General features: G+C 39.4%; 1 protein-coding gene across 1 annotated transcript in view; it reads left to right on the forward strand.

Moving 5' to 3' along the window:
* The first annotated feature begins 273 nt into the window (after positions 1-273).
* LOC118124910 (vacuolar protein sorting-associated protein 4B) overlaps positions 274-24371 on the forward strand; it is a 48644-nt gene continuing 24546 nt past the window's right edge. Inside the window, exon 1 of the mRNA XM_047339001.1 lies at positions 274-358. Coding sequence (XP_047194957.1) covers positions 274-358 — 85 coding nt within the window. The remainder of the gene's footprint in view (positions 359-24371) is intronic.

Consider the following 24371-nt stretch of genomic DNA (forward strand, 5'->3'; position numbering starts at 1 on the left):
AATTGGAAAAAAGCAACAGGAAGCCCGCCATTTTACATTTAGTGGCCATTTTGGCCATATTCCACATTTTTACTGTGAGAAGCTTATCCTTGCCGCAGTGCGCAACGCCATGCAACGTGGAGACGTGCGCTTGTTCAACGATCGCTCTCTCCACTGACCGCAACAGGCTTGAAAATGCCTGTGCTCGGGCCCGTTAGTGCTACAACATAGCCCTAGTTGCATATTAGAGCCACTACTTTATTACCATATCATGTCTTCCTCTTTCAGTCCGACATGCAGAGGTCTCTGACCAGCACAAAGCCAACAGTCAACGATCTGGACAAACTGAAAAAATTCACAGACGACTTTGGACAGGAAGGCTAGAGGGATGATGAATGGGCCAAGTCAAACCAAAGCAATGGAATTGTGATTGTCTCTCTTTACTGTCCCTGTCCCTTTTTTTGTCTCTCTGTTTCATCATGAATATTCACCAGACCGGGTGGTTTCTCATAAATGGGCAAGATTACTGCTCTGTTCTGCCAATCTGATAACCACGCAAAGGACCCTAGTGTCCAAAAGACCACTTACATCTCCAGCTAATCTGATAAAAGAATCAATACCTCACTGGGGAATTTAGAGGGTTGTTTGACTTACGCACTAAAGGCTAAAGGTATTGAGCAGAATACCCAAGCAGCTTATGAAACCAACAGAAGATGTACGCAACCATCTATTTTCAGTTAGTACCATATCCTGCACCTTCATTTTCTAGTCAATGCATCACACCAGATAAATAAATACCCTTATATATCCTCTTTTGTATTGAAATAACAAGCATTTTATAATGTATACTGTACTTTTGGAATATATACATTTTGGACTGGGAATGCAGGGGGCACGAGTTCACAGAATTTGTGTTGGTGAAATACATCATTCTCGTCTCAAGGTGGTAGAGATTAAAGCATCTGAGACAGAAGTACTCAGGATGAGAGCTGCGTGAGGTTCTGTGGCAGTTTTGGATTGTTAATCAAGTTCCAAACAAATTTCCAAACTCAGTTGTCATTTGAATCCAACACAGCTATTGGGGTGAATCACCAGTGGTGCCGTACCAAAATTATTGTACCCTTTTATTCCTTACAGAGTCGATAGCTTTGAATTACTTTGTCCCTGAGCTCATGGTTTGTTCTTTTCCCTCCCTGTCCACAGGCTTTGCTAATTATCCATAATACAAACTAAGCCTTAAATTATGATTAAGTCACATTGCAAATTTCGATTTAAAATGCCTGAGATGTTGAAGCTGGACACTGGTGGCTCAGGTGAAGACGTCCTTATCTCGTACACTTAAAAACAGGAACGCATCTCCAAGCATGGAGGTTGTGTAGCCATGTGGTAGTGTGCACCATGTGCCTTCCTGAAAAGCTGCGAATGATTTTCAGGAAGGCACATGGTGTTTTGTTTAATTTAGGTTTATTACTAAATTGGTCATACTGCTTATATGAGTGCTTTGTCACTACAACTAAGAAATGTATAATACTTGCACATTTCATATAAGCTCTTTTAGAGATTGTTCACAGCTGTACTCTTTAGCTCATAAGGTGTGCAAACTTGATGGGAAACAACTCTTATTTTACTGTAAATGTCTGAATTTATAGCCAACTCTTCAGTCTTTTCTTTGTGAAGAGGTGCATACGATTTTCTCTTTTTCATTTCCATCATGTAAATAAAGGTTATAGTTATGTCAAGAAAAGCAGAGTGGTCATTTGATAAAGGTTTCACACTTAGATAAAATAGATATTTCTTGTACTTTATCTTACCAGTTGACACCTGGTGACTGGTTGGGCAGGTGTGGCGTTTTTCACTTTATTTACCAATGTACAAACATACAAAATATGTGGACTATAGAATCCTATTATATTTTCAATGCAAGATCAATCAAATTTAGTATCAATCAAAGTTATTGGATTTTTAAAAATAGACAAACAGGCAAAACAACATTTATATAAAGACAAACAAATGATATTATCATAATAGATACAAAAAATAGTTTTGGCTGCTTTTTTGTTTTCTAAAGAAGAAATTGTTGAAATATATATTTTTTCCATCTCCTTCACGAACACAAGGAATTTACATTTTTTTTCATTTGTGAATATATTTTTATTTTTGAATTTACCTGTATATAAATTTACATTCATCATTTGTAGATGAGGAGAAACTCATCATCTTCCTCGTTACTGTGATCAGGGCAAATAAATATATGTATAAAGTTAAACTCAAGACAGTGAAGCTCAGGGGCGAGCTGCTAACTGAGACGGATTCGACGAATAATAAGGTAGCGGAACGTTGCATTGTGGGAGTTGTTGTCAATGTGCTTTCGAGTGCCGCTATGATCAGGGAGAGTCTCCTGGCGTGAGAACTACAAGTCCCAGGTGCGCGCGTGAAGCGTCCTTTGACGGTGCACGTAGGGGCGCTATACAGGCGCTATATATTTTTTAGGCTATATCGCGATACACGATATACAGTATATGTCGATATTTCAAAATCTCTGAATCACTGTACAAATGTTAAATTCAGGAAGTGGCAAAGCTAGCGGACGTAAGCATTATTTAACGCCCTGAATGCACCTCATGGAAGATATCAGCGGACATTCAGGCTTAAAACATGGTGTAAATGACCTCGTTTCCAGTCGAATATAAATGTCGGGGCTTGCCTTCTGATCATTGAGCAGCTGTGGATCATAGAGGAAACTCTGTGTTTTCACAGGCTCCTTTAATCTTCTATGACATGTTCTATGACATGTTCTATGTTCTATGACATGTACTATGTCATCAAAGGAGTCTTCCTCATTTAGGAGAGCTAGATTACAGGACACACCCACAACTCCAGCTTGACCCTGTGGAACAAGGTCTAGGTCCTAAGCATCAGAGATTACCGACTCAGAGTCAAGACCAAGAATTGCCTCCTCATCTTCCTCATCTTTATGCAGCATCTTTATGACGAATTCAACTGTAAGTCTGAAATGATTGTGACCTGCCAAACTAACACTCTGGATAAAGAAAATCAAAAGCATATTTTCAAATGCATATCAATCAGTCTATTTAGTATATACTGTTATATTTCAAGTTTTATTTTGTTGATCCAGCTATGGTTAGCTAGCCAGAAAAGAAACTAGCTAACTAACAGCTAGTTAGTATTGTACATATTTCTCTTTCTCACTAGTACTTACATACCATTGTACTCTATGTAATACAACATGCATCAGATGTGCAAAAGCAGCCTTGTGAAATTTATGGTATAGAGGAAACTCTGTGTTTTCACAGGCTCCTTTAATCTTCTATGACATGTTCTATGTCATCAAAGGAGTCTTCTTCATTTAGGAGAGCTAGATTCCAGGACACACCCACAACTCCAGCTTGACCCTGTGGAACAAGGTCTAGGTCCTAAGCATCAGAGATTACCGACTCAGAATCAAGACCAAGAATTGCCTCCTCATCTTCCTCATCTTTATGCAGCATCTTTATGACGAATTCAACTGTAAGTCTGAAATGATTGTGACCTGCCAAACTAACACTCTGGATAAAGAAAATCAAAAGCATATTTTCAAATGTATATCAATCAGTCTATTTAGGATATACTGTTATATTTCGAGTTTTATTTTGTTGATCCAGCTATGGTTAGCTAGCCAGAAATGAAACTTGCTAACTAACAGCTAGTTAGTATTGTACATATTTCTCTTTCTCACTAGTACTTACATACCATTGTACTCTATGTAATACAACATGCATCAGATGTGCAAAAGCAGCCTTGTGAAATTTATGGTATAGAGCAGGGGTGTCAAACATACGGCCCGCGGGCCGGATCCAGCCCGCCAGGGGGTCCAGCTCGGCCCGCCGGATGACTTTGCTAAGTGTGAAAATTACAGAAAGACATAAATTGCATTTCTATAAAAGTAGCTGCTATTCCTAATCAGTCCACTGGGGGTCGCACTGTATCAGTAAGAGCATGCCATAGACTGTAAAACAAGTAAAGAGTAAGAGTAGCGATTTACACTTGTGAATCAGAATGTCTCTTAAGAATATGGAGGTTTATGAGTACAAACGTTTTGTCATTTTTTTTAATTGATCCAGTAATTGCTTCAAAAACAGCGTAAATGCGATGTCTGCTCCGGAGTCAGAAGCGCTCGCTGCTCACTTTGTGATGCGTTTGACGTCAAACGCGCCACGAAGCGAGGGAATCTGCAGAGGAGAGCCCAGGCAGATAAACAGTGGGCTGATGTCTGAGTTTTTGGTCTTCATGTTTCTAGTTTATTGTAGAAAGACCTTAAAATAGGGTTTATCATCCAAAACCTTCACCAATGATTTAAACATAGAGAAATATTGTCGTTATGTATGCGTTATTATGCTATGATTTTACTGGTCTGGCCCACTTGAGGTCAAAGTGGGCAGTATGTGGCCCCTTAACTAAAATGAGTTTGACACCCTGGTATAGAGGAAACTCTGTTTTCACAGGCTCCTTTAATCTTCTATGACATGTTCTATGTCATCAAAGGAGTCTTCTTCATTTAGGAGAGCTAGATTCCAGGACACACCCACAACTCCAGCTTGACCCTGTGGAAGAAGGTCTAGGTCCTAAGCATCAGAGATTACCGACTCAGAATCAACACCAAGAATTGCCTCCTCATCTTCCTCATCTTTATGCAGCATCTTTATGACGAATTCAGCTGTAAGTCTGAAATGATTGTGACTCGCCAAACTAACACTCTGGATAAAGAAAATCAAAAGCATATTTTCAAATGCATATCAATCAGTCTATTTAGTATATACTGTTATATTTCGAGTTTTATTTTGTTGATCCAGCTATGGTTAGCTAGCCAGAAAAGAAACTAGCTAACTAACAGCTAGTTAGTATTGTACATATTTCTCTTTCTCACTAGTACTTACATACCATTGTACTTTATGTAATACAACATGTTAGATGTGCAAAAGCAGCCTTGTGAAATTTATGGTATAGAGGAAACTCTGTGTTTTCACAGGCTCCTTTAATCTTCTATGACATGTTCTATGTCATCAAAGGAGTCTTCTTCATTTAGGAGAGCTAGATTCCAGGACACACCCACAACTCCAGCTTGACCCTGTGGAACAAGGTCTAGGTCCTAAGCATCAGAGATTACCGACTCAGAATCAACACCAAGAATTGCCTCCTCATCTTCCTCATCTTTATGCAGCATCTTTATGACGAATTCAACTGTAAGTCTGAAATGATTGTGACCTGCCAAACTAACACTCTGGATAAAGAAAATCAAAAGCATGTTTTCAAATGCATATCAATCACTCTATTTAGTATATACTGTTATATTTCGAGTTTTATTTTGTTGATCCAGCTATGGTTAGCTAGCCAGAAAAGAAACTAGCTAACTAACAGCTAGTTAGTATTGTACATATTTCTCTTTCTCACTCGTACTTACATACCATTATACTCTATGTAATACAACATGCATCAGATGTGCAAAGGCAGCCTTGTGAAATTTATGGTATAGAGGAAACTCTGTGTTTTCACAGGCTCCTTTAATCTTCTATGACATGTTCTTTGTCATCAAAGGAGTCTTCCTCATTTAGGAGAGCTAGATTCCAGGACACACCCACAACTCCAGCTTGACCCTGTGGAACAAGGTCTAGGTCCTAAGCATTAGAGATTACCGACTCAGAATCAACACCAAGAATTGCCTCCTCATCTTCCTCATCTTTATGCAGCATCTTTATGACGAATTCAACTGTAAGTCTGAAATGATTGTGACCTGCCAAACTAACACTCTGGATAAAGAAAATCAAAAGCATATTTTCAAATGCATATCAATCAGTCTATTTAGTATATACTGTTATATTTCGAGTTTTATTTTGTTGATCCAGCTATGGTTAGCTAGCCAGAAAAGAAACTAGCTAACTAACAGCTAGTTAGTATTGTACATATTTCTCTTTCTCACTAGTACTTACATACCATTGTACTCTATGTAATACAACATGCATCAGATGTGCAAAAGCAGCCTTGTGAAATTTATGGTATAGAGCAGGGAGGCAAACATACGGCCCGCGGGCCGGATCCAGCCCGCCAGGGGTCCAGCTCGGCCCGCCGGATGACTTTGCTATGTGAAAATTACAGAAAGACATAAATTGCATTTCTATAAAAGTAGCTGCTATTCCTAATCAGTCCACTGGGGTCGCACTGTATCAGTAAGAGCATGCCATAGACTGTAAAACAAGTAAAGAGTAAGAGAAGCGATTTACACTTGTGAATCAGAACGTCTCTTAAGAATATGGAGGTTTATGAGTACAAACGTTTTGTCATTTTTTAATTGTTCCAGTAATTGCTTCAAAAACAGCGTAAATGCGATGTCTGCTCCGAGTCAGAAGCGCCGCTGCTCACTTTGTGATGCGTTTGACGTCAAACGCATCACGGCGTGGAATCTGCAGAGGAGAGCCCAGGCAGATAAACAGTGGGCTGATGTCTGAGTTTTTGGTCTTTATGTTTCTAGTTTATTGTAGAAAGACCTTAAAATAGGGTTTATCATCCAAAACCTTCACCAATGATTTAAACATAGAGAAATATTGTCGTTATGTATGCGTTATTATGCTATGATTTTACTGGTCTGGCCCACGTGAGGTCAAAGTGGGCAGTATGTGGCCCCTTAACTAAAATGAGTTTGACACCCTGGTATAGAGGAAACTGTGTTTTCACAGGCTCCTTTAATCTTCTATGACATGTTCTATGTCATCAAAGGAGTCCTTCCTCATTTAGGAGAGCTAGATTCCAGGACACACCCACAACTCCAGCTTGACCCTGTGGAACAAGGTCTAGGTCCTAAGCATCAGAGATTACCGACTCAGAATCAAGACCAAGAATTGCCTCCTCATCTTCCTCATCTTTATGCAGCATCTTTATGACGAATTCAGCTGTAAGTCTGAAATGATTGTGACCTGCCAAACTAACACTCTGGATAAAGAAAATCAAAAGGATATTTTCAAATGCATATCAATCAGTCTATAGTATGTACTGTTATATTTCGAGTTTTATTTTGTTGATCCAGCTATGGTTATCTAGCCAGAAAAGAAACTAGCTAACTAACATCTAGTTAGTATTGTACATATTTCTCTTTCTCACTAGTACTTACATACCATTGTACTCTATGTAATACAACATGCATCAGATGTGCAAAAGCAGCCTTGTGAAATTTATGGTATAGAGGAAACTCTGTGTTTTCACAGGCTCCTTTAATCTTCTATGACATGTCCTATGTCATCAAAGGAGTCTTCTTCATTTAGGAGAGCTAGATTCCAGGACACACCCACAACTCCAGCTTGACCCTGTGGAACAAGGTCTAGGTCCTAAGCATCAGAGATTACCGACTCAGAATCAACACCAAGAATTGCCTCCTCATCTTCCTCATCTTTATGCAGCATCTTTATGACGAATTCAGCTGTAAGTCTGAAATGATTGTGACCTGCCAAACTAACACTCTGGATAAAGAAAATCAAAAGCATATTTTCAAATGCATATCAATCAGTCTATTTAGTATATACTGTTATATTTCGAGTTTTATTTTGTTGATCCAGCTATGGTTAGCTAGCCAGAAAAGAAACTAGCTAACTAACATCTAGTTAGTATTGTACATATTTCTCTTTCTCACTAGTACTTACATTCCATTGTACTCTATGTAATACAACATGCGTCAGATGTGCAAAAGCAGCCTTGTGAAATTTATGCTATAGAGGAAACTCTGTGTTTTCACAGGCTCCTTTAATCTTCTATGACATGTTCTATGTCATCAAAGGAGTCTTCCTCATTTAGGAGAGCTAGATTCCAGGACACACCCACAACTCCAGCTTGACCCTGTGGAACAAGGTCTAGGTCCTAAGCATCAGAGATTACCGACTCAGAATCAAGACCAAGAATTGCCTCCTCATCTTCCTCATCTTTATGCAGCATCTTTATGACGAATTCAGCTGTAAGTCTGAAATGATTGTGACCTGCCAAACTAACACTCTGGATAAAGAAAATCAAAAGCATATTTTCAAATGCATATCAATCAGTCTATTTAGTATATACTGTTATATTTCGAGTTTTATTTTGTTGATCCAGCTATGGTTAGCTAGCCAGAAAAGAAACTAGCTAACTAACAGCTAGTTAGTATTGTACATATTTCTCTTTCTCACTAGTACTTACATACCATTGTACTCTATGTAATACAACATGCATCAGATGTGCAAAAGCAGCCTTGTGAAATTTATGGTATAGAGCAGGGGTGTCAAACATACGGCCCGCGGGCCGGATCCAGCCCGCCAGGGGGTCCAGCTCGGCCCGCCGGATGACTTTGCTAGTGTGAAAATTACAGAAAGACATAAATTGCATTTCTATAAAAGTAGCTGCTATTCCTAATCAGTCCACTGGGGGTCGCACTGTATCAGTAAGAGCATGCCATAGACTGTAAAACAAGTAAAGAGTAAGAGTAGCGATTTACACTTGTGAATCAGAATGTCTCTTAAGAATATGGAGGTTTATGAGTACAAACGTTTTGTCATTTTTTTAATTGTTCCAGTAATTGCTTCAAAAACAGCGTAAATGCGATGTCTGCTGAGTCAGAAGCGCTTGCACACTTTGTGATGCGTTTGACGTCAAACGCATCACGAGCGAGGAATCTGCAGAGGAGAGCCCAGGCAGATAAACAGTGGGCTGATGTCTGAGTTTTTGGTCTTTATGTTTCTAGTTTATTGTAGAAAGACCTTAAAATAGGGTTTATCATCCAAAACCTTCACCAATGATTTAAACATAGAGAAATATTGTCGTTATGTATGCGTTATTATGCTATGATTTTACTGGTCTGGCCCACGTGAGGTCAAAGTGGGCAGTATGTGGCCCTTAACTAAAATGAGTTTGACACCCCTGGTATAGAGGAAACTGTGTTTTCACAGGCTCCTTTAATCTTCTATGACATGTTCTATGTCATCAGAGGAGTCTTCCTCATTTAGGAGAGCTAGATTCCAGGACACACCCACAACTCCAGCTTGACCCTGTGGAACAAGGTCTAGGTCCTAAGCATCAGAGATTACCGACTCAGAATCAACACCAAGAATTGCCTCCTCATCTTCCTCATCTTTATGCAGCATCTTTATGACGAATTCAGCTGTAAGTCTGAAATGATTGTGACCTGCCAAACTAACACTCTGGATAAAGAAAATCAAAAGCATATTTTCAAATGCATATCAATCAGTCTATTTAGTATATACTGTTATATGTCGAGTTTTATTTTGTTGATCCAGCTATGGTTAGCTAGCCAGAAAAGAAACTAGCTAACTAACATCTAGTTAGTATTGTACATATTTCTCTTTCTCACTAGTACTTACATTCCATTGTACTCTATGTAATACAACATGCATCAGATGTGCAAAAGCAGCCTTGTGAAATTGATGGTATAGAGGAAACTCTGTGTTTTCACAGGCTCCTTTAATCTTCTATGACATGTTCTATGTCATCAAAGGAGTCTTCTTCATTTAGGAGAGCTAGATTCCAGGACACACCCACAACTCCAGCTTGACCCTGTGGAACAAGGTCTAGGTCCTAAGTATCAGAGATTACCGACTCAGAATCAACACCAAGAATTGCCTCCTCATCTTCCTCATCTTTATGCAGCATCTTTATTACGAATTCAGCTGTAAGTCTGAAATGATTGTGACCTGCCAAACTAACACTCTGGATAAAGAAAATCAAAAGCATATTTTCAAATGCATATCAATCAGTCTATTTAGTATATACTGTTATATTTCGAGTTTTATTTTGTTGATCCAGCTATGGTTAGCTAGCCAGAAAAGAAACTAGCTAACTAACAGCTAGTTAGTATTGTACATATTTCTCTTTCTCACTAGTACTTACATACCATTGTACTCTATGTAATACAACATGCATCAGATGTGCAAAAGCAGCCTTGTGAAATTTATGGTATAGAGCAGGGGTGTCAAACATACGGCCCGCGGGCCGGATCCAGCCCGCCAGGGGGTCCAGCTCGGCCCGCCGGATGACTTTGCTAAGTGTGAAAATTACAGAAAGACATAAATTGCATTTCTATAAAAGTAGCTGCTATACCTAATCAGTCCACTGGGGTCGCACTGTATCAGTAAGAACATGCCATAGACTGTAAAACAAGTAAAGAGTAAGAGTAGCGATTTACACTTGTGAATCAGAATGTCTCTAAAGAATATGGAGGTTTATGAGTACAAACGTTTGGTCATTTTTTTAATTGATCCAGTAATTGCTTCAAAAACAGCGTAAATGCGATGTCTGCTCCGAGTCAGAAGCGCTCGCTGCTCACTTTGTGATGCGTTTGACGTCAAACGCGTCACGAAGCGAGGGAATCTGCAGAGGAGAGCCCAGGCAGATAAACAGTGGGCTGATGTCTGAGTTTTTGGTCTTTATGTTTCTAGTTTATTGTAGAAAGACCTTAAAATAGGGTTTATCATCCAAAAACCTTCACCAATGATTTAAACATAGAGAAATATTGTCGTTATGTATGCGTTATTATGCTATGATTTTACTGGTCTGGCCCACTTGAGGTCAAAGTGGGCAGTATGTGGCCCCTTAACTAAAATGAGTTTGACACCCCTGGTATAGAGGAAACTGTGTTTTCACAGGCTCCTTTAATCTTCTATGACATGTTCTATGTCATCAAAGGAGTCTTCTTCATTTAGGAGAGCTAGATTCCAGGACACACCCACAACTCCAGCTTGACCCTGTGGAAAGGGGTCTAGGTCCTAAGCATCAGAGATTACCGACTCAGAATCAAGACCAAGAATTGCCTCCTCATCTTCCTCATCTTTATGCAGCATCGTTATGACGAATTCAGCTGTAAGTCTGAAATGATTGTGACCTGCCAAACTAACACTCTGGATAAAGAAAATCAAAAGCATATTTTCAAATGCATATCAATCAGTCTATTTAGTATATACTGTTATATTTCGAGTTTTATTTTGTTGATCCAGCTATGGTTAGCTAGCCAGAAAAGAAACTAGCTAACTAACAGCTAGTTAGTATTGTACATATTTCTCTTTCTCACTAGTACTTACATACCATTGTACTCTATGTAATACAACATGCGCCAGATGTGCAAAAGCAGCCTTGTGAAATTTATGGTATAGAGCAGGGTGTCAAACATAGGCCCAAGGGCCGGATCCAGCCCGCCAGGGTCCAGCTCGGCCCCCGGATGACTTTGCTAAGTGTGAAAATTACAGAAAGACATAAATTGCATTTCTATAAAAGTAGCTGCTATTCCTAATCAGTCCACTGGGGGTCGCACTGTATCAGTAAGAGCATGCCATAGACTGTAAAACAAGTAAAGAGTAAGAGTAGCGATTTACACTTGTGAATCAGAACGTCTCTTAAGAATATGGAGGTTTATGAGTACAAACGTTTTGTCATTTTTTTTAATTGTTCCAGTAATTGCTTCAAAAACAGCGTAAATGCGATGTCTGCTCCGGAGTCAGAAGCGCTCGCTGCTCACTTTGTGATGCGTTTGACGTCAAACGCATCACGAAGCGAGGGAATCTGCAGAGGAGAGCCCAGGCAGATAAACAGTGGGCTGATGTCTGAGTTTTTGGTCTTTATGTTTCTAGTTTATTGTAGAAAGACCTTAAAATAGGGTTTATCATCCAAAAACCTTCACCAATGATTTAAACATAGAGAAATATTGTCGTTATGTATGCGTTATTATGCTATGATTTTACTGGTCTGGCCCACGTGAGGTCAAAGTGGGCAGTATGTGGCCCCTTAACTAAAATGAGTTTGACACCCCTGGTATAGAGGAAACTGTGTTTTCACAGGCTCCTTTAATCTTCTATGACATGTTCTATGTCATCAAAGGAGTCTTCCTCATTTAGGAGAGCTAGATTCCAGGACACACCCACAACTCCAGCTTGACCCTGTGGAACAAGGTCTAGGTCCTAAGCATCAGAGATTACCGACTCAGAATCAAGACCAAGAATTGCCTCCTCATCTTCCTCATCTTTATGCAGCATCTTTATGACGAATTCAACTGTAAGTCTGAAATGATTGTGACCTGCCAAACTAACACTCTGGATAAAGAAAATCAAAAGCATATTTTCAAATGCATATCAATCAGTCTATTTAGTATATACTGTTATATGTCGAGTTTTATTTTGTTGATCCAGCTATGGTTAGCTAGCCAGAAAAGAAACTAGCTAACTAACATCTAGTTAGTATTGTACATATTTCTCTTTCTCACTAGTACTTACATTCCATTGTACTCTATGTAATACAACATGCATCAGATGTGCAAAAGCAGCCTTGTGAAATTGATGGTATAGAGGAAACTCTGTGTTTTCACAGGCTCCTTTAATCTTCTATGACATGTTCTATGTCATCAAAGGAGTCTTCTTCATTTAGGAGAGCTAGATTCCAGGACACACCCACAACTCCAGCTTGACCCTGTGGAACAAGGTCTAGGTCCTAAGTATCAGAGATTACCGACTCAGAATCAACACCAAGAATTGCCTCCTCATCTTCCTCATCTTTATGCAGCATCTTTATTACGAATTCAGCTGTAAGTCTGAAATGATTGTGACCTGCCAAACTAACACTCTGGATAAAGAAAATCAAAAGCATATTTTCAAATGCATATCAATCAGTCTATTTAGTATATACTGTTATATTTCGAGTTTTATTTTGTTGATCCAGCTATGGTTAGCTAGCCAGAAAAGAAACTAGCTAACTAACAGCTAGTTAGTATTGTACATATTTCTCTTTCTCACTAGTACTTACATACCATTGTACTCTATGTAATACAACATGCATCAGATGTGCAAAAGCAGCCTTGTGAAATTTATGGTATAGAGCAGGGGTGTCAAACATACGGCCCGCGGGCCGGATCCAGCCCGCCAGGGGTCCAGCTGTCCGCCGGATGACTTTGCTAAGTGAAAATTACAGAAAGACATAAATTGCATTTCTATAAAAGTAGCTGCTATACCTAATCAGTCCACTGGGGTCGCACTGTATCAGTAAGAACATGCCATAGACTGTAAAACAAGTAAAGAGTAAGAGTAGCGATTTACACTTGTGAATCAGAATGTCTCTAAAGAATATGGAGGTTTATGAGTACAAACGTTTTGTCATTTTTTTTAATTGATCCAGTAATTGCTTCAAAAACAGCGTAAATGCGATGTCTGCTCCGGAGTCAGAAGCGCTCGCTGCTCACTTTGTGATGCGTTTGACGTCAAACGCGTCACGAAGCGAGGGAATCTGCAGAGGAGAGCCCAGGCAGATAAACAGTGGGCTGATGTCTGAGTTTTTGGTCTTTATGTTTCTAGTTTATTGTAGAAAGACCTTAAAATAGGGTTTATCATCCAAAACCTTCACCAATGATTTAAACATAGAGAAATATTGTCGTTGTGTATGCGTTATTATGCTATGATTTTACTGGTCTGGCCCACTTGAGGTCAAAGTGGGCAGTATGTGGCCCTTAACTAAAATGAGTTTGACACCCTGGTATAGAGGAAACTGTGTTTTCACAGGCTCCTTTAATCTTCTATGACATGTTCTATGTCATCAAAGGAGTCTTCTTCATTTAGGAGAGCTAGATTCCAGGACACACCCACAACTCCAGCTTGACCCTGTGGAAAGGGGTCTAGGTCCTAAGCATCAGAGATTACCGACTCAGAATCAAGACCAAGAATTGCCTCCTCATCTTCCTCATCTTTATGCAGCATCGTTATGACGAATTCAGCTGTAAGTCTGAAATGATTGTGACCTGCCAAACTAACACTCTGGATAAAGAAAATCAAAAGCTTATTTTCAAATGCATATCAATCAGTCTATTTAGTATATACTGTTATATTTCGAGTTTTATTTTCTTGATCCAGCTATGGTTAGCTAGCCAGAAAAGAAACTAGCTAACTAACAGCTAGTTAGTATTGTACATATTTCTCTTTCTCACTAGTACTTACATACCATTGTACTCTATGTAATACAACATGCATCAGATGTGCAAAAGCAGCCTTGTGAAATTTATGGTATAGAGCAGGGGTGTCAAACATACGGCCCGCGGGCCGGATCCAGCCCGCCAGGGGGTCCAGCTCGGCCCGCCGGATGACTTTGCTAAGTGTGAAAATTACAGAAAGACATAAATTGCATTTCTATAAAAGTAGCTGCTATTCCTAATCAGTCCACTGGGGTCACTGTATCAGTAAGAGCATGCCATAGACTGTAAAACAAGTAAAGAGTAAGAGTAGCGATTTACACTTGTGAATCAGAACGTCTCTTAAGAATATGGAGGTTTATGAGTACAAACGTTTTGTCATTTTTTTTAATTGTTCCAGTAATTGCTTCAAAAACAGCGTAAATGCGATGTCTGCTCCGGAGTCAGAAGCGCTCGCTGCTCACTTTGTGATGCGTTTGACGTCAAACGCATCACGAAGCGAGGGAATCTGCAGAGGAGAGCCCAGGCAGATAAACAGTGGGCTGATGTCTGAGTTTTTGGTCTTTATGTTTCTAGTTTATTGTAGAAAGACCTTAAAATAGGGTTTATCATCCAAAAACCTTCACCAATGATTTAAACATAGAGAAATATTGTCGTTATGTATGCGTTATTATGCTATGATTTTACTGGTCTGGCCACGTGAGGTCAAAGTGGGCAGTATGTGGCCCCTTAACTAAAATGAGTTTGACACCCTGGTATAGAGGAAACTGTGTTTTCACAGGCTCCTTTAATCTTCTATGACATGTTCTATGTCATCAAAGGAGTCTTCCTCATTTAGGAGAGCTAGATTCCAGGACACACCCACAACTCCAGCTTGACCCTGTGGAACAAGGTCTAGGTCCTAAGCATCAGAGATTACCGACTCAGAATCAAGACCAAGAATTGCCTCCTCATCTTCCTCATCTTTATGCAGCATCTTTATGACGAATTCAACTGTAAGTCTGAAATGATTGTGACCTGCCAAACTAACACTCTGGATAAAGAAAATCAAAAGCATATTTTCAAATGCATATCAATCAGTCTATTTAGTATATACTGTTATATTTCGAGTTTTATTTTGTTGATCCAGCTATGGTTAGCTAGCCAGAAAAGAAACTAGCTAACTAACAGCTAGTTAGTATTGTACATATTTCTCTTTCTCACTAGTACTTACATACCATTGTACTCTATGTAATACAACATGCGTCAGATGTGCAAAAGCAGCCTTGTGAAATTTATGCTATAGAGGAAACTCTGTGTTTTCACAGGCTCCTTTAATCTTCTATGACATGTTCTATGTCATCAAAGGAGTCTTCTTCATTTAGGAGAGCTAGATTCCAGGACACACCCACAACTCCAGCTTGACCCTGTGGAACAAGGTCTAGGTCCTAAGCATCAGAGATTACCGACTCAGAATCAACACCAAGAATTGCCTCCTCATCTTCCTCATCTTTATGCAGCATCTTTATGACGAATTCAGCTGTAAGTCTGAAATGATTGTGACCTGCCAAACTAACACTCTGGATAAAGAAAATCAAAAGCATATTTTCAAATGCATATCAATCAGTCTATTTAGTATATACTGTTATATGTCGAGTTTTATTTTGTTGATCCAGCTATGGTTAGCTAGCCAGAAAAGAAACTAGCTAACTAACATCTAGTTAGTATTGTACATATTTCTCTTTCTCACTAGTACTTACATTCCATTGTACTCTATGTAATACAACATGCATCAGATGTGCAAAAGCAGCCTTGTGAAATTGATGGTATAGAGGAAACTCTGTGTTTTCACAGGCTCCTTTAATCTTCTATGACATGTTCTATGTCATCAAAGGAGTCTTCTTCATTTAGGAGAGCTAGATTCCAGGACACACCCACAACTCCAGCTTGACCCTGTGGAACAAGGTCTAGGTCCTAAGTATCAGAGATTACCGACTCAGAATCAACACCAAGAATTGCCTCCTCATCTTCCTCATCTTTATGCAGCATCTTTATGACGAATTCAGCTGTAAGTCTGAAATGATTGTGACCTGCCAAACTAACACTCTGGATAAAGAAAATCAAAAGCATATTTTCAAATGCATATCAATCAGTCTATTTAGTATATACTGTTATATTTCGAGTTTTATTTTGTTGATCCAGCTATGGTTAGCTAGCCAGAAAAGAAACTAGCTAACTAACAGCTAGTTAGTATTGTACATATTTCTCTTTCTCACTAGTACTTACATACCATTGTACTCTATGTAATACAACATGCATCAGATGTGCAAAAGCAGCCTTGTGAAATTTATGGTATAGAGCAGGGTGTCAAACATACGGCCCGGGGCCGGATCCACCGTCAGGGGTCCAGCTCGGCCCGCCGGATGACTTTGCTAAGTGTGAAAATTACAGAAAGACATAAATTGCATTTCTATAAAAGTAGCTGCTATACCTAATCAGTCCACTGGGGGTCGCACTGTATCAGTAAGAGCATGCCATAGACTGTAAAACAAGTAAAGAGTGAGAGTAGCGATTTACACTTGTGAATCAGAATGTCTCTTAAGAATATGGAGGTTTATGAGTACAAACGTTTTGTCATTTTTTTAATTGATCCAGTAATTGCTTCAAAAACAGCGTAAATGCGATGTCTGCTCCGGAGTCAGAAGCGCTCGCTGCTCACTTTGTGATGCGTTTGACGTCAAACGCGTCACGAAGCGAGGGAATCTGCAGAGGAGAGCCCAGGCAGATAAACAGTGGGCTGATGTCTGAGTTTTTGGTCTTTATGTTTCTAGTTTATTGTAGAAAGACCTTAAAATAGGGTTTATCATCCAAAAACCTTCACCAATGATTTAAACATAGAGAAATATTGTCGTTATGTATGCGTTATTATGCTATGATTTTACTGGTCTGGCCCACTTGAGGTCAAAGTGGGCAGTATGTGGCCCCTTAACTAAAATGAGTTTGACACCCCTGGTATAGAGGAAACTGTGTTTTCACAGGCTCCTTTAATCTTCTATGAAATGTTCTATGTCATCAAAGGAGTCTTCCTCATTTAGGAGAGCTAGATTCCAGGACACACCCACAACTCCAGCTTGACCCTGTGGAACAAGGTCTAGGTCCTAAGCATCAGAGATTACCGACTCAGAATCAAGTCCAAGAATTGCCTCCTCATCTTCCTCATCTTTATGCAGCATCTTTATGACGAATTCAGCTGTAAGTCTGAAATGATTGTGACCTGCCAAACTAACACTCTGGATAAAGAAAATCAAAAGGATATTTTCAAATGCATATCAATCAGTCTATTTAGTATATACTGTTATATTTCGAGTTTTATTTTGTTGATCCAGCTATGGTTAGCTAGCCAGAAAAGAAACTAGCTAACTAACAGCTAGTTAGTATTGTACATATTTCTCTTTCTCACTAGTACTTACATACCATTGTACTCTATGTAATACAACATGCATCAGATGTGCAAAAGCAGCCTTGTGAAATTTATGGTATAGAGGAAACTCTGTGTTTTCACAGGCTCCTTTAATCTTCTATGACATGTTCTATGTCATCAAAGGAGTCTTCTTCATTTAGAGAGCTAGATTCCAGGACACACCCACAACTCCAGCTTGACCCTGTGGAACAAGGTCTAGGTCCTAAGCATCAGAGATTACCGACTCAGAATCAACACCAAGAATTGCCTCCTCATCTTCCTCATCTTTATGCAGCATCTTTATGACGAATTCAGCTGTAAGTCTGAAATGATTGTGACCTGCCAAACTAACACTCTGGATAAAGAAAATCAAAAGCATATTTTCAAATGCATATCAATCAGTCTATTTAGTATATACTGTTATATTTCGAGTTTTATTTTGTTGATCCAGCTATGGTTAGCTAGCCAGAAAAGAAACTAGCTAACTAACATCTAGTTAGTATTGTACATATTTCTCTTTCTCACTAGTACTTACATTCCATTGTACTCTATGTAATACAACATGCGTCAGATGTGCAAAAGCAGCCTTGTGAAATTTATGCTATAGAGGAAACTCTGTGTTTACAGCTCCTTTAATCTTCTATGACATGTTCTATGTCATCAAAGGAGTCTTCCTCATTTAGGAGAGCTAGATTCCAGGACACACCCACAACTCCAGCTTGACCCTGTGGAACAAGGTCTAGGTCCTAAGCATCAGAGATTACCGACTCAGAATCAAGACCAAGAATTGCCTCCTCATCTTCCTCATCTTTATGCAGCATCTTTATGACGAATTCAGCTGTAAGTCTGAAATGATTGTGACCTGCCAAACTAACACTCTGGATAAAGAAAATCAAAAGCATATTTTCAAATGCATATCAATCAGTCTATTTAGTATATACTGTTATATTTCGAGTTTTATTTTGTTGATCCAGCTATGGTTAGCTAGCCAGAAAAGAAACTAGCTAACTAACAGCTAGTTAGTATTGTACATATTTCTCTTTCTCACTAGTACTTACATACCATTGTACTCTATGTAATACAACATGCATCAGATGTGCAAAAGCAGCCTTGTGAAATTTATGGTATAGAGCAGGGTGTCAAACATACGCCCTGGGCGGATCCAGCCCGCCAGGGGGTCCAGCTCGGCCCGCCGGATGACTTTGCTAAGTGTGAAAATTACAGAAAGACATAAATTGCATTTCTATAAAAGTAGCTGCTATTCCTAATCAGTCCACTGGGGGTCGCACTGTATCAGTAAGAACATGCCATAGACTGTAAAACAAGTAAAGAGTAAGAGTAGCGATTTACACTTGTGAATCAGAATGTCTCTAAAGAATATGGAGGTTTATGAGTACAAACGTTTTGTCATTTTTTTTAATTGATCCAGTAATTGCTTCAAAAACAGCGTAAATGCGATGTCTGCTCCGGAGTCAGAAGCGCTCGCTGCTCACTTTGTGATGCGTTTGACGTCAAACGCGTCACGAAGCGAGGGAATCTGCAGAGGAGAGCCCAGGCAGATAAACAGTGGGCTGATGTCTGAGTTTTTGGTCTTTATGTTTCTAGTTTATTGTAGAAAGACCTTAAAATAGGGTTTATCATCCAAAAACCTTCACCAATGATTTAAACATAGAGAAATATTGTCGTTATGTATGCGTTATTATGCTATGATTTTACTGGTCTGGCCCACTTGAGGTCAAAGTGGGCAGTATGTGGCCCCTTAACTAAAATGAGTTTGACACCCCTGGTATAGAGGAAACTGTGTTTTCACAGGCTCCTTTAATCTTCTATGACATGTTCTATGTCATCAAAGGAGTCTTCTTCATTTAGGAGAGCTAGATTCCAGGACACACCCACAACTCCAGCTTGACCCTGTGGAAAGGGGTCTAGGTCCTAAGCATCAGAGATTACCGACTCAGAATCAAGACCAAGAATTGCCTCCTCATCTTCCTCATCTTTATGCAGCATCGTTATGACGAATTCAGCTGTAAGTCTGAAATGATTGTGACCTGCCAAACTAACACTCTGGATAAAGAAAATCAAAGCATATTTTCAAATGCATATCAATCAGTCTATTTAGTATATACTGTTATATTTCGAGTTTTATTTTGTTGATCCAGCTATGGTTAGCTAGCCAGAAAAGAAACTAGCTAACTAACAGCTAGTTAGTATTGTACATATTTCTCTTTCTCACTAGTACTTACATACCATTGTACTCTATGTAATACAACATGCATCAGATGTGCAAAAGCAGCCTTGTGAAATTGATGGTATAGAGGAAACTCTGTGTTTTCACAGGCTCCTTTAATCTTCTATGACATGTTCTATGTCATCAAAGGAGTCTTCTTCATTTAGGAGAGCTAGATTCCAGGACACACCCACAACTCCAGCTTGACCCTGTGGAACAAGGTCTAGGTCCTAAGTATCAGAGATTACCGACTCAGAATCAACACCAAGAATTGCCTCCTCATCTTCCTCATCTTTATGCAGCATCTTTATGACGAATTCAGCTGTAAGTCTGAAATGATTGTGACCTGCCAAACTAACACTCTGGATAAAGAAAATCAAAAGCATATTTTCAAATGCATATCAATCAGTCTATTTAGTATATACTGTTATATTTCGAGTTTTATTTTGTTGATCCAGCTATGGTTAGCTAGCCAGAAAAGAAACTAGCTAACTAACAGCTAGTTAGTATTGTACATATTTCTCTTTCTCACTAGTACTTACATACCATTGTACTCTATGTAATACAACATGCATCAGATGCACAAAAGCAGCCTTGTGAAATTGATGGTATAGAGCAGGGTGTCAAACATACGCCCGGGCGGATCCAGCCCGCCAGGGTCCAGCTCGGCCCGCCGGATGACTTTGCTAAGTGTGAAAATTACAGAAAGACATAAATTGCATTTCTATAAAAGTAGCTGCTATACCTAATCAGTCCACTGGGGTGCACTGTATCAGTAAGAGCATGCCATAGACTGTAAAACAAGTAAAGAGTGAGAGTAGCGATTTACACTTGTGAATCAGAATGTCTCTTAAGAATATGGAGGTTTATGAGTACAAACGTTTTGTCATTTTTTAATTGATCCAGTAATTGCTTCAAAAACAGCGTAAATGCGATGTCTGGTCCGAGTCAGAAGCGCTCGCTGCTCACTTTGTGATGCGTTTGACGCCAAACGTGAGGAATCTGCAGAGAGAGCCCAGGCAGATAAACAGTGGGCTGATGTCTGAGTTTTTGGTCTTTATGTTTCTAGTTTATTGTAGAAAGACCTTAAAATAGGGTTTATCATCCAAAACCTTCACCAATGATTTAAACATAGAGAAATATTGTCGTTATGTATGCGTTATTATGCTATGATTTTACTGGTCTGGCCACGAGGTCAAAGTGGGCAGTATGTGGCCTCTTAACTAAAATGAGTTTGACACCCTGGTATAGAGGAAACTCTGTGTTTCACAGGCTCCTTTAATCTTCTATGACATGTTCTATGTCATCAAAGGAGTCTTCTTCATTTCGAGAGCTAGATTCCAGGACACACCCACAACTCCAGCTTGACCCTGTGGAACAAGGTCTAGGTCCTAAGCATCAGAGATTACCGACTCAGAATCAAGACCAAGAATTGCCTCCTCATCTTCCTCATCTTTATGCAGCATCTTTATGATGAATTCAGCTGTAAGTCTGAAATGATTGTGACCTGCCAAACTAACACTCTGGATAAAGAAAATCAAAACATATTTTCAAATGCATATCAATCAGTCTATTTAGTATATACTGTTATATTTCGAGTTTTATTTTGTTGATCCAGCTATGGTTTGCTAGCCAGAAAAGAAACTAGCTAACGAACAGCTAGTTAGTATTGTACATATTTCTCTTTCTCACTAGTACCTACATACCATTGTACTCTATGTAATACAACATGCATCAGATGTGCAAAAGCAGCCTTGTGAAATTGATGGTATAGAGGAAACTCTGTGTTTTCACAGGCTCCTTTAATCTTCTATGACATGTTCTATGTCATCAAAGGAGTCTTCTTCATTTAGAGAGCTAGATTCCAGGACACACCCACAACTCCAGCTTGACCCTGTGGAACAAGGTCTAGGTCCTAAGTATCAGAGATTACCGACTCAGAATCAACACCAAGAATTGCCTCCTCATCTTCCTCATCTTTATGCAGCATCTTTATGACGAATTCAGCTGTAAGTCTGAAATGATTGTGACCTGCCAAACTAACACTCTGGATAAAGAAAATCAAAAGCATATTTTCAAATGCATATCAATCAGTCTATTTAGTATATACTGTTATATTTCGAGTTTTATTTTGTTGATCCAGCTATGGTTAGCTAGCCAGAAAAGAAACTAGCTAACTAACAGCTAGTTAGTATTGTACATATTTCTCTTTCTCACTAGTACTTACATACCATTGTACTCTATGTAATACAACATGCATCAGATGTGCAAAAGCAGCCTTGTGAAATTTATGGTATAGAGCAGGGTGTCAAACATACGGCCCGGGGCCGGATCCAGCCCGCCAGGGTCCAGCTCGCCCGCCGGATGACTTTGCTGTGTGAAAATTACAGAAAGACATAAATTGCATTTCTATAAAAGTAGCTGCTATACCTAATCAGTCCACTGGGGTCGCACTGTATCAGTAAGAGCATGCCATAGACTGTAAAACAAGTAAAGAGTGAGAGTAGCGATTTACACTTGTGAATCAGAATGTCTCTAAGAATATGGAGGTTTATGAGTACAAACGTTTTGTCATTTTTTTAATTGATCCAGTAATTGCTTCAAAAACAGCGTAAATGCGATGTCTGCCCGGAGTCAGAAGCGCCGCTGCTCACTTTGTGATGCGTTTGACGTCAAACGCCACACGGAGGGAATCTGCAGAGGAGAGCCCAGGCAGATAAACAGTGGGCTGATGTCTGAGTTTTGGTCTTTATGTTTCTAGTTTATTGTAGAAAGACCTTAAAATAGGGTTTATCATCCAAAACCTTCACCAATGATTTAAACATAGAGAAATATTGTCGTTATGTGCGTTATTATGCTATGATTTTACTGGTCTGGCCCACTTGAGGTCAAAGTGGGCAGTATGTGGCCCTTAACTAAAATGAGTTTGACACCCTGGTATAGAGGAAACTCTGTGTTTTCACAGGCTCCTTTAATCTTCTATGACATGTTCTATGTCATCAAAGGAGTCTTCTTCATTTAGGAGAGCTAGATTCCAGGACACACCCACAACTCCAGCTTGACCCTGTGGAACAAGGTCTAGGTCCTAAGCATCAGAGATTACCGACTCAGAATCAAGACCAAGAATTGCCTCCTCATCTTCCTCATCTTTATGCAGCATCTTTATGATGAATTCAGCTGTAAGTCTGAAATGATTGTGACCTTCCAAACTAACACTCTGGATAAAGAAAATCAAAAGCATATTTTCAAATGCATATCAATCAGTCTATTTAGTATATACTGTTATATTTCGAGTTTTATTTTGTTGATCCAGCTATGGTTAGCTAGCCAGAAAAGAAACTAGCTAACGAACAGCTAGTTAGTATTGTACATATTTCTCTTTCTCACTAGTACTTACATACCATTGTACTCTATGTAATACAACATGCATCAGATGTGCAAAAGCAGCCTTGTGAAATTGATGGTATAGAGGAAACTCTGTGTTTTCACAGGCTCCTTTAATCTTCTATGACATGTTCTATGTCATCAAAGGAGTCTTCTTCATTTAGGAGAGCTAGATTCCAGGACACACCCACAACTCCAGCTTGACCCTGTGGAACAAGGTCTAGGTCCTAAGTATCAGAGATTACCGACTCAGAATCAACACCAAGAATTGCCTCCTCATCTTCCTCATCTTTATGCAGCATCTTTATGACGAATTCAGCTGTAAGTCTGAAATGATTGTGACCTGCCAAACTAACACTCTGGATAAAGAAAATCAAAAGCATATTTTCAAATGCATATCAATCAGTCTATTTAGTATATACTGTTATATTTCGAGTTTTATTTTGTTGATCCAGCTATGGTTAGCTAGCCAGAAAAGAAACTAGCTAACTAACAGCTAGTTAGTATTGTACATATTTCTCTTTCTCACTAGTACTTACATACCATTGTACTCTATGTAATACAACATGCATCAGATGTGCAAAAGCAGCCTTGTGAAATTTATGGTATAGAGCAGGGGTGTCAAACATACGGCCCGCGGGCCGGATCCAGCCCGCCAGGGGGTCCAGCTCGGCCCGCCGGATGACTTTGCTAAGTGTGAAAATTACAGAAAGACATAAATTGCATTTCTATAAAAGTAGCTGCTATACCTAATCAGTCCACTGGGGGTCGCACTGTATCAGTAAGAGCATGCCATAGACAGTAAAACAAGTAAAGAGTGAGAGTAGCGATTTACACTTGTGAATCAGAATGTCTCTTAAGAATATGGAGGTTTATGAGTACAAACGTTTTGTCATTTTTTTTAATTGATCCAGTAATTGCTTCAAAAACAGCGTAAATGCGATGTCTGCTCCGGAGTCAGAAGCGCTCGCTGCTCACTTTGTGATGCGTTGACGCCAAACGCGTACGGAGTGAGGAATCTGCAGAGGAGAGCCCAGGCAGATAAACAGTGGGCTGATGTCTGAGTTTTTGGTCTTTATGTTTCTAGTTTATTGTAGAAAGACCTTAAAATAGGGTTTATCATCCAAAAACCTTCACCAATGATTTAAACATAGAGAAATATTGTCGTTATGTATGCGTTATTATGCTATGATTTTACTGGTCTGGCCCACTTGAGGTCAAAGTGGGCAGTATGTGGCCCCTTAACTAAAATGAGTTTGACACCCTGGTATAGAGGAAACTCTGTGTTTCACAGGCTCCTTTAATCTTCTATGACATGTTCTATGTCATCAAAGGAGTCTTCTTCATTTTGGAGAGCTAGATTCCAGGACACACCC

This window comes from Hippoglossus stenolepis, chromosome 23, assembly GCF_022539355.2.
Source record: "Hippoglossus stenolepis isolate QCI-W04-F060 chromosome 23, HSTE1.2, whole genome shotgun sequence".
Classification (NCBI taxonomy): Eukaryota; Metazoa; Chordata; class Actinopteri; order Pleuronectiformes; family Pleuronectidae; genus Hippoglossus; species Hippoglossus stenolepis.